The 11,199-nt window shown below is 52.1% G+C and overlaps 1 protein-coding gene and 1 long non-coding RNA gene across 2 annotated transcripts in view; one reads left to right on the top strand and one right to left on the bottom strand.

Moving 5' to 3' along the window:
• Positions 1-166, bottom strand: part of Bcar1 (breast cancer anti-estrogen resistance 1) — a 35,139-nt gene extending 34,973 nt beyond the window's left edge. Inside the window, exon 1 of the mRNA XM_013503857.1 lies at positions 134-166. Within this exon, the coding sequence (XP_013359311.1) occupies positions 134-151 (18 nt within the window). The 5' untranslated portion in view covers positions 152-166. The remainder of the gene's footprint in view (positions 1-133) is intronic.
• Positions 167-6,983: 6,817 nt separating this feature from the next.
• The window catches only part of LOC106146552, an 8,429-nt gene continuing 4,213 nt past the window's right edge, over positions 6,984-11,199 (top strand). Inside the window, exons 1-2 of the long non-coding RNA XR_001231040.1 lie at positions 6,984-7,150; positions 7,690-7,795. This is a non-coding gene — a long non-coding RNA (uncharacterized LOC106146552). The remainder of the gene's footprint in view (positions 7,151-7,689; positions 7,796-11,199) is intronic.

Here is an 11,199-nt window from a genome sequence, read left to right as displayed (position 1 = left end):
CGCCGCCCGCGCCGCGCATGCGCCGCCCGCGCCGCCCCTCCCCCTCCGTCTGCTGCGCCGCGGGCCGCATTAAAGGCGAGGACCTCGGACCCGGGCAGTTTTCTGTCGGCCCAACGCGCCTCAGTCCCCATACCATCCTCAGTGCCACCATCCTTCAAGGGCCACCTCCGGACGCACAATCTCTCCTCTCCCCCTGTTCGGTTCTGGAGGCCAGACCCCCATCCTCCCAGGCCACATCTTGAGTGCTGGGTGCCTGCCCTTCCCGGAGGCTTGATGGTGCTCAGGCCAGGTATCCGTGCGCGGACGGGGAAGGACTCGGTCTGGCTGAAGGTGATTGCAGGTCAGCCGACCTGGGCTCCAGGACCCGCTGCCCTCCCCCATCCGGGGCGCGCCCGGGGAATCCCCAGGACCCCCTCCCACCATTGCCCCCACTCCCAGGAAACCGGAGCCCCAGACTCCATGGAAGCAGCCTGACTCAGTCTAGGTTCCCCCGACCGTGAAATCTGGCTTTTATGGAAGCTTTCTCTCCCCTTAACTCCCATCCGTGGGTGCAGCCACAGCCCCTCAGATGCTGAATACCTAACCCTTCTTTCCCCCAGGTAAAACACCTCAGACTTCTTCAGCTGTTCCACACTCAGCATGGGGCCCCACAAGCATCTGCCAGCTGTGGGCACCTATGTCCTCACTGCCCCCCCCCACCAGCAGGCCTTGCTGCTTGTGTGTTACATTTAATAGCCTGAGGCTCTGAGATCCCTCCACCACCCAGGGCAGATGGAACCAGGGCCTGTTCTGCTGGCACCCCATACAGAGTGTCCCAGCTCCTTGGGAACACTCCTTGCCAAGGGCGGACCCAAGAGAATGGTTGCTGTTGCCCCAAGAGAGTGAGTGAACACCTAGGCCAGTGGGGACCAAGTGGGATCAGCCAGGGCAGCGGCTGGGTGGTCAGTGTTGCTGCCCAGCCTGGGAGAAGGGGCGGAGGCAGTTCGAACACAACTGGTCGAGCCGGAGATACAGCTCAGCGCACAAGGGCCTGCCTGGTAAGCGCAAAGTCCTGAGTTCGATTCCGCGTACCAAAAAAAAAAAAAAAAAAAAACACAGCTGGTTGGCAGTGACCTCTGCGATGGTGACGTGGGGAGTTCACAGAAAGCTCCAGCCCCCTCGGAAATATCTGTGCGTGCCTATATCAAGGGGGGTCTTATCTGCCAGGTGTGCATGGCAGGAGGCCCGCAGTGATTGGACAGAAGCAGCAGAGATGGATGGAACTCGCTGCTCCAACTCCCACACCTTAAAACCCCCATCAGCTGCTCATCCCTGGCTGCGGCCTAGGCTTTCTGCCTCCTTCCCCCGCAGGGGCAGGACAGCCCTGGTCTCCTCCCCAGGAGGAGGGTCCTAACAGTGGCCACCTGCGATGCATGATGGGAGTGTGAGATATTCGGGAGACGGGACAGGATGCCTGCCACCTGTCTCAGGTACCTGACTGATGAGGGTCCCTCTCTGCTCCCACTGGGCAGAGCTGCCCCCTTCGCCCCTGGAGTGGGGGCTCTCAGCGGTGCACCTCAGTGTTCCAGCCGCGTGCTCCGCAAGGCAGTGCTGGAGGGGCAGGCAGGGCCACAGTAAGCAGAGCAAGGTCTGGGCTGACAGCTGCCACCTTCTCAAAGGGTGCTCTGTGTGTGTCTGGCACATGGCCTTGCCCGTGCCCACCCACCCACCCACATCCAGCTGGCACCCAGCTCCTGAGCCTGGAGCAGCAGCTCAGCCTGGTGCCGGGCTCGCAGCGGCTTTCTCGGAGTGCCCCACCCCCCCACCTCCGCCGTTACTGCCACCACCACCCTGGTCCCCTGCCTGTTGGCCAGACTGTGCCTCTTCCTTTCCTTATACTTTGATTGTTGCTTGACTTTTTATCTTCTCCCTGCCCATCCCCCATTCTAATTGTCCAGGCCGGAAAGGGGTGAGCGGCAGGAAAAGACCCCTTGCACCTCCTCGGGGCGGGAAACAGAAGCCCTGCGGATGGTGCAGTGCGGCCCGTGCCCCGCAAGCCATCTAGTCCTTGCCGCCAGTGCTGATTAAGTGGCTTCACTAACTCATCCCTTAGCACAGGATAGGGGACACCAGCAGGTCCTCCACTTGCTCCAAGGCAGGAATCAGAGCCCTGGGGCCAGCCATGGGAGGACCCTCAGTGCATTTGTTCCCCTCCCTGCTGCTACCAAGTGTCGCTAAAGTTGGGGGCTGTTTCTCCCCCACCCAGCCTGGCCGGCAGCTGATCCCAGGATGCCTCCCTCAGCTCTTCCGGCAGCAGCCTTTGCGGCCTCAGAAGCAGCAGCTGGGCTGCCTGAGGAGCCTGGCACCCTGAGCACCCTGCAGGGCTGACCAAGGCCCCTTCGCCCAAGGCACCACTCCGACCAGCAGAAGCAGCACTTCTTGTTCTAGGCGCTGAGAGGGAAAGTGTCACACCCAGCTGCCAGGACACCTTTGTACCCAGGGCCTTGCCACATCTACAAGACTGAGGGCTGGAATGTAGCTTCTGATTTCCCTCAGGGTAACCAGGGACCTCTGGCCTAGAGAAAGCAGTGAGTCTTTGGAGCCTTTCACAGAGCAGCTGTGTTACGTCAGCATGATGCCTTGTCACCATTGGTGAGCCCACGTTGACACATCCTCATTAACTGAAGTCCCCGCTTACCAGATCTGCTTGGTTTTCCCTATCATTCCTGTCTCCTTAGGTCCTCCAGACTAAGTTCTAATGCTTTTCAGAACTTCCTTGTTTTTGATGACCCTAACAGGTTTTTTTCTTTTTTAGCATGGGGGACTGAATCCAGGGCCTTGCTACTGAACTACTTCCCCAGCCCATCTTTACATTTTATTTCTTTTTTATTTTTTGGTACTGGGAATTGAACTCAGGACCTTGTGTTTGCCAGGCAGGCGCTTGTGCTACTGCACTATATCCCCGGCCCTTTATTTCTTTTTTAATAGCTAGATGAGGTATTGCTATTGTTGCCAAATTGCCAAGGTTGGACTCAAACTTGATTGGTATTTTTTTGTCTTTTTTGATACAGGGTCTTGCTCTGCAGTTCAGGCTGGCCTTGAGCTCACTTTGTAGCCCAGGCTGGTCTCGAACTTGCAACAATCCTCCTGCCTCAGCCTCCCGAGTGCTGGGACAGCACACCCGGCTGCCCTAACAGTTTTGAGGTGACTGTAGGCTTTGTCTGATGTTGTTTTCATAGACTCTTGGCAGGTTTTGGAGAGGAAGACCACAGAGCTCAGCACATGCTATCAAGGTGGTACCATCAGTGTGGGTCTTCCCGGCTGACATTGCCTTTGACCACCGGTGGGGCCTTGTGTGTCAGCCCCTCCCCTGGGAAGCTGCTCTTCCCACACCCACTCTCCAGGTTACTTCATACCGTCCACACTCAAGGAGCTTTGCTCCACCTCCTTAAGCGTTGGGTGCTTACTTAAAAGTATTTGGATTCTTCTCAGTGGAGAATGGTCTTTTCTCCCTCATTTCCTTATTCAGCCGTTTATCTACATCATGTGATAGATAGGTAGATATTACTTTTTCTTGCATTTCTGGGGATTGAGCCCAGGGCCTCCACACTGAGCTACATCCCTGCTACGGTTTGTATCTGGATGACCCCCCAAAGCTTCTGTGGATTATGGGGCGGCATAGCTAAATGTGATTGCTGTTAGGAGGTGGGGCCTGGTCAGAAGAGGCTGATGGGCTGGAGTGACCGGAAGGGTGTACTGCCCTTCTTTCTCTGCTTCCCGTTTACCATGTCGCAGTGAGCAGCTCTCCTCTGCCACGCCCTCTGCTACGCTGTCCTGCCTCAGCGCCAGCTGACTATGGATTGAAATGTGAGCCAAAATCACCTTCGCTTCTCTGAGTTGTGGGTGTATTTTGTTTTTGTTTTTTTTTTGGTTTTTCTCCGGTACCGGGAACCGAACTCACGACCTTGCACATGCCAGGCAGGCGCTTTTGCCGCTGAGCTAAATCCCCAGCCCCTGTGGGTGTATTTTGTATCAGCAACGAGAAAGTGACTAAGACAATCCCTAGTCCTTTTTTTAAAAAAAAATTTTTTGAGACAGAGTCTGAATTGACAGGTTGCTCAGGATGGGCTCAAACTTGTGCTCTGCCTACCTCAGCTTCCAGAGTGCTGAGATTTCAAGCGTGCCCTACCGTGCACACCCATGGATATTGACTTTACACTTCGGATTGTACTCCAGTACTACTTTAGTACACTTTTTGTTGCTTCAGTTGTTCCTTCTTTGGGAGCTCTTTCAGTTGGTGAATCAGACTTTTCAAGAAAATCTAGAAATCCCGCTGGGGAAATAGCTCAGCAGCACAAGTGCCTGTCTGGCAAGAGCAAGGTCCTGAGTTCGATCACTGGTAAAAAAAAAAAAAAAAAAAAAATCTAGAAATCTCAATTGTTTCATAAAATCTCTGATTTTGAAACAACCAAGTGGGCCAAAGGAAATGCTACTTCAGGCCAACTCCAGGCAGCTCTACAGGCTGGAGTCAGGCTATCTGTTCTGCATCTCCTCGGTTGCTTATAGCTAAATGCCTGTGTATATGGGAGTTAACCTGCCTGGGGCTCAGTTTCCTCATCTGCGGAATGGGAGGATAATCTCTGGGTGGTTGGAAGGACTCTTGAATGATGCAGGTGGAAACGGGGGCACTAGGCCTGGCATAGTGTTTCTGTTTATTAAATAGCAGGAGGCAACATTATCCCCGAGCACGAACAACACGTGGTTAAACAGCTCCTTAAGGAGAACAAGAACTGAGTTTGAGGCTCAGAGGAAGCCTTCAGGAACAGGGGAGGCCAAAAGCACCCTGTAAGCTCTGGTGTGGGCAGGGACAGGGACTGCCCACCTGAAGCCTGCTTTTCAGCGTGGGAACTGAACTCTACTACTCTCAGGTAACCTCCATTGACAGGTGGGAGAGGACCCAAAGCCTCAGGTCCTATCCTATTCTTTCTAAAGTGTGAACGACTCCTTCTGCCCAGGAAGGGGACACGTGATTTGAGGCTACAGTACGCAGACTGACAAGATAAGGCCCAAGCCCTCATGTCCGCAGACCCTTTTGACTCAAAAGCTCTAGAAATGTATCTTAGAAGTACACTCACAAGTAGCCAAAAAATGCATCAAGGATGTTACTTAGAGATTTCTTTGTGATGGAAAAGAAAAAAAAAAACTTGGGCATAGCTCACACACTCGGTAATGGGCAACACACAGCAGAACCCCAGGCAGTTGCTCAAACATGGAACTGCAGGAAAATATGTTTAGGGTACTGTGAAGGGAGAAAAAGGGCGTCCAGATAGTAGGTACCCCATTTTCTCACCGAGTGACATGTTTATATCTTTGTGACACATTTCTATTGGTAATACGGGGAAGTATGGAACTATAGATACCCACATATAAGCTGGGTGCTGGAGGCGGGGTGGGACTTCCCCTCACCACTGGACTTTTGGGGTGCTTAGTGCTGTGCTGATTCAGAACTGGGGCCTCTTCTCAGTCTTCACGGGTTACAGTCTCACAGACCAGGTGCTTGGTGGTGGTGGTGTGGTGGTGGTGGTGGTGTGTGTCTCAGAGAGTGGTTTAAGTGCGACTAAAATTTTTTTATATTCTCTGATTTTTCTTCAATTCATTTAGCACTCAGCCAATTTTTTTCCAGTGTTGGGGACTGAACCTGGAGGCTCACACAAGAGCTATACTCCCAGTCCTTTTTTCTTTTTTTTTTTTTTGGTCTTTTTTTGAGACAGGGTCTCACTATGCAGTTGAGGCTGGCCTTGAGCTCACTTTGTAGCCCAGGCTGGCTTGAACTCACAACAATCCTCCTGCCTCAGCCTCCCGAGTGCTAGGATTACAGGTGTGTGCCACCACAGCCAGTTTTTTTTGGGGGTGGTAAAGTTTTCAAGAACAGTAAACAGACTTTTTAGATTGCAGTGGGTATACATACATAACATAGATGGACCGTTTTAACCACTGTTAAGTGTACAGATCACTGGCAATAAACACATTCACAGTGTCTGTCTCTGGAACATTTCCACCACCCTACACAGAGCCTTGGAACTCACTAAATAATAGCCTCCCCACCCTTGCTTTAGTGCTATCAAACAAGATTCGCCCTTTTGTGTCTAGCTTATTCACTTGGTAACATGTTCTTTTTTTTGGTAACATGTTCTTGAGCATAGTTTTTTAAGACCCGTTTTTGAGGGAAAATGCAATGGCTAAGTTCTAGGAACTGCGAGCTGAAAAGATTCCCACGGCCCCTGGGGGCTGGTGCGAGGGTCTTTCCCGGGGCAGACACCTATGGAGGCCGGCTGGGGGTGCAGCCCCAGGCGCTGGCTGCCAGCCTCCAGGGCTAGGCTGTTTGCAAACACCCAGCCATCAGAGCCCCTTCCAGGAACAGCTCCCAGCCTGTGACTGTGACTGTGAAAGAGGCCTTTTCCTCTGCACTGGAAATAATCCCTAGGGCACTGTGTTTCTGATCCAGAGATGAAGCCAATCGGCTGAATAGTACACATTCCCTAAATTATTAAAGAGCCTGAAAGAGCGGCTGCCACACCGGGGTCACAGTTTCACATTCTCAGCGAGGACAGATCACCAAGCTTCCTGCTGGGCGGCTCTGTGATGTTGCCGGAGGCCAACAGCCTGGTCCCCTCCCCCAGGGCGGGCGTGGAGGGGCACTGGGAAAATCTCACTGCTCCCTGGGAGAGCTGAGCTTTGTGCGAACAGGAAGGAACTCCACAGGGAGGAGGTCTGCACTTGAGCAGGAACTGGGCTCCCCGTCACCTTTGACCTCTAGTGCAGGGTAGGGTGAGGGGCACGCCTGGGTTCCGGTCTACCCTGTGAACTTCAGCATGGTATATAAATACCCTCCAAGTCCGTAGAATGGAGATGCACAGGGCAGCGAGGGGCACCATCCCTACTGAATATTTTGCAGGTGGCGCCCTTAGAGGTGTGCAGTGGCTGTGGCTCAAATGCGTATCTTGCACTCGGCTGGGCGTGGGACATAAGCGGCTGATGTGTCATCCCGCACCCTGGAAAGACAGGCTGGTGCTTAGCAGCCACTGTTTGACAGTCTGCGTTCTCCCGCACCACGCCTGGCCTGGACCTGAGTTTTCTGCTGCCACTTCTGTCTTCCAGCTTTGTTTTTTGGGTAGGAAAGGGGCTGGGGATTGAACCCAGGACCTCAGGAATGCTAAGTGTCTTTCTCTACCACTGAGCAACCCTCACCCACTTGCTTTCAAAATTTCAAGTAATGAACTGATTTCTTCTATAATAAGAATACTAGTAGGAAGGAAGGGCTGGGGATGTAGCTCAGTGCGAAGGCCCTGGGTCAATCCCAGTGTAGTGCTGCCGCCACCCCCAAACAGAAGAGAGAAGGGAGAAAAGCCCAGAGCGGCCCAGCTCAGGAGAGCCCGGCTCTGGTGCACTGGCCAGCTGGGAGAATCTCTCCTGTCTCCTGACCGGGCTTGTTTTGACTGGGCTGTTATTCAAATGGGGGTGGGGGTGGCGGCGTCTCCAGGGGACAGCGGAGCCTAAGGGTCACAGTACAAACTGGGCTTAGCTGGTGTGGGCGCACACATGGCTTTCACCACCTGTGCAGCGAAGCTGGCAGCACAGGGTCGCCTCCTCAGCTGCGTTTGTTGGGATGTGGGGAGATTTGGGTGTCTGAATTTCTTGCTGACTTCCCAGGCCTGACTTCAGCTGCTTCTCCAAGCTCCTGACAACTCTGAGGCTGCAGCTGAGCCACTTCCTGGACTGACTCCAAGGCCTGGAAAGGAGGAGAAAGTTCCGGCAGGTAAGTGTCAGCGGATGCAGGGAGGGATGGGTGGCTTACTCATTAAGGTTTTCCTGGTGCTGCAGGAATTTCAGAATTCGCATTTATTTGAAGCGGCAAGAATTAAGGAGGATGTAATTTTCCAGAATACATAGCTGGAGGCTTTTAACTTTTTTTTTTTTACAGCTAGAGAGGCCAGTAGCAATAGTTTTCAAACACTGCAGTGTCTAAGAATCACCTACTGCTTTTTTTTGTCTTTTTGAGACAGGGTCTCACTATGCAGTTCAGGCTGGCTTTGAGCTCACTTTGTAGCCCAGGCTGGTCTTGAACTTGCAACAATCCTCCTGCCTCAGCCTCCCGAGTGCTGGGAGTACAGGTGTGTGCCACCATGCCTGGCACCTATTGCTTTTTGGAAATGTAGGTTCTGAGGTGGGTATGGTGGGACGCATGTCTGCAGTCCTAACTACTGGGGGCTGAGGCAGGAGAACTGCTTGAGTCCAGGAGTCCAGGGCCAGGCCGGCAATATAGCCAGATCCTATCTAAAAAAAAAAAAAGGTCCTAGTGTTAGATATTGGGCATTATTTAATCCACCCTGTCACTTTACAGATGCAGAAAGGACTTGGGAAGGCAGAGGGCCAGACCATGTACCTGAGGGCACCAGCTGGTCAGAAGAACCAGGATTAGAATCTGGGTGTCTAATGTGAACGTCTTCAGCACATCACACTGCCCCTCACTTTGCCTGTAGCAGCTGTCTGGCCTTAAGGGGAGGGTTAGACAAAAGTCGGGTGTGTGAATTTTCTTTCATCAACCAATTCTCCAATATCAATTGGTTGTGCAACATCCAATTGTGTTGTAAAACGAACTACCCAGAATAAGGGAGGGCTCAGTCCCAGAAAACTGTCCCCATGTTGGATGCCGGCTGCAAATGGGGTGCCTAGCCTACCTAGCCCACACTTCCATCTAGCTGACCATGAATTCTGGGCTCCCATAACCCCTACCCCTGTCAGACTTGATGGCTTGCTAGGACATCTCACAGGCTCGGGAAACTGCTACGCTTGCTAATACAGTTTATTATGCATGATGCAGATTGAATTACTCACCTGTAATCCCAGCACTCTGGGAGGCTGAGGCAGGACGATCAAAAACTAAAGCCCAGCCTGAGCATGTCAGCGAGACCCTGTCTCAAGATAAGAAATAAGGAAAGGGCTGGGGATGTAGCTTAGTGCAACAATTCTGGTTTCAGTTCCAGTACGAGGGAGTCGGGGATGAAGTGAAGCGCCCAGTGGGGAAACACAGGAAGGGAGGCCCAGAGTGTGGACTTGGGGCACAGTACCCTCCTGGCATGTCCATGTGCTCCCCAGCCTCCTGGAGGGGCCCTGCTGATTAGTTTCGTGGCAGTATCACTAGGTGGATGTGACTGACTCAGTCACTGCCTTTCGGTGACAGAACTTGTATCCCTGGCTCTTCTCCCCTTCCTGGAGGCCAGCAAGGGGCTCAGAGTTCTAAACCCGTCATCATGTCGGCTCTTTTTGTTTTGTTTTGTTTTCTGGTACCAGGAATCGAACTCACGACCTTGTGCTTGCCAGGTAGGTGCTGTGCCGCTGAGCTAAATCCCCAGCCCCCATCATGTCAGCTCTTGCATGCTAGGCCAGGGTTCTCCTAACACATACAAGACAGTAAACTGTAAGGGTTTTAGGGGCTCTCTGCCATGACCAAGCCGATTTTTTTTTTAATTATACCGGGTGCTTTTTTTCCAAAACACCATATGCATTGCAAAAACAAAATGGGCCTCTTACCTGGGTGTGATGACACAGTCCCAGCACTCTGGGAGGCTTAGGCAGAAAGGCCACAGGTTAGATCCCAGGCTGGCCAATTTAGTGAGACTGTCTCAAAATTTAAAAAAGGGCTAGGAGCCAGGTATGGTGGTGCACACCTGTAATCCCAGCACTCAGGAGGCTGAGGCAGGAGGATCATTGTGAGTTCGAGGCCAGCCTGGGCTACAAAGTGAGCTCAAGGTCAGCCTGAACTGCATAGTAAGACCCTGTCTCAAAAAGACAAAAATAAATAAATAAAATAAAAAATAAAAAAGGGCTAGGGACATAGCTTAGTGTGAAGGCCCTGGGTTCAATCCCCAGTATGGCAAGAACACAACACAACAGTAACACAACAAAACAAGCCTGCAATGTTGCTTATTCTCACCACTTCTAGGCCAGTTGTCTCCAGCTGGTTCCAGGGCACACACCAAACACTGTGTACAAGAAGGCTGCAGAGGTATAACTAGGATATGGGCATTTTCCCCTCCTTGTATCTCAAGACCCTGAACCTCAGATTCAAAGATCTGATAGTACAGCTAGTGCTAGAGCTGCAACAGAACCAGGGGTGCTGGAAACAAGGAGAGAGGAGGTGATCTGCCTGAGACGATGCCCTGAGACACCAAGAAACTTAAAGATGCCTTCCACTGGTCATTCCGTTTGTTCCACGATGTGGCGGGCCCAGTTACAACACAAGTGTTTAGTGGAGAAGTAGGGGACTGGGGAGCTGGTCAGAGGACTTGAGGCAGAAGGCTCCGCCCTCTGGAGTTCTGGTGACACTGAGAAGGCATTCACTGCAGCCGCAAGTCACAGCTGTGGCCCAGAGGCACGGAGCAGCTCCAGACACTGGACAGAGTTTGAAGGTTGTCCTCCTGTAACTTCCACCAGAAAACCTGGACAGGACAGGGCCTGTAATTCATTCCTGCGTGTTCAAATTTCAAGCTCATTTTCCCAGGTCAGGAACCACTTACTTTGCATCTCGCAAGTGGAAGCCTGCCACAGCACCCTTCTAAACATGCTGTCTTAGTTACTTTTCTCTTGCTGGTGAGACAAAGCACCCAACACCCAAAGTTAAAAGAGGAAAGGTTTATTTAGCTCCAAGTTTGTAGAAGGTTCAGTCCATAATCAGCTGGCACCACCAAGGCAGGATGGCACATGGCAGAGGGACAACCATTCATGGTGGTGGAAGACAGCAAAAGCAACAAGGGAGGGAAGCTCAGCAGTGTCTTTCTGCCCCTTTTATTTTATCCAGACTACTGGGATCAGGGTGGTGCTAACCCAATCAGTGGATGATTTAGTAATCACACACCCTTAATCCCAGCATTGTACCATGAACCAATCACACACTTTAGATCTAACCACCTCTGAAAAAACCCACCTAACCGCATGAGGTTTGGAGGGGATATCTAAACAAGCCATCGCCAGAAGTGGTGGTACATGCCTATAATCCCAGCATTCAGGAGGCTGAAGCAAGAGGATTCCCGTGAGTTTGAGGCCATTCTGAGTTCAACGATGGCCTGGACTACATAGCGAGACCCTGTGTCAAACAGAACAAAACAAAGCAAAGCAAAGCAAAACAAAACAAAACAAAACAAAATAAAACAAAACCACAAG

Source organism: Chinchilla lanigera, unplaced genomic scaffold (assembly GCF_000276665.1).
Source record: "Chinchilla lanigera isolate Chin_1 unplaced genomic scaffold, ChiLan1.0 scaffold00083, whole genome shotgun sequence".
NCBI lineage: Eukaryota > Metazoa > Chordata > Mammalia > Rodentia > Chinchillidae > Chinchilla > Chinchilla lanigera.
The sequence above is the reverse complement of the archived record's forward strand: the minus strand, read 5'-3'. Positions and strand labels throughout refer to the sequence as shown.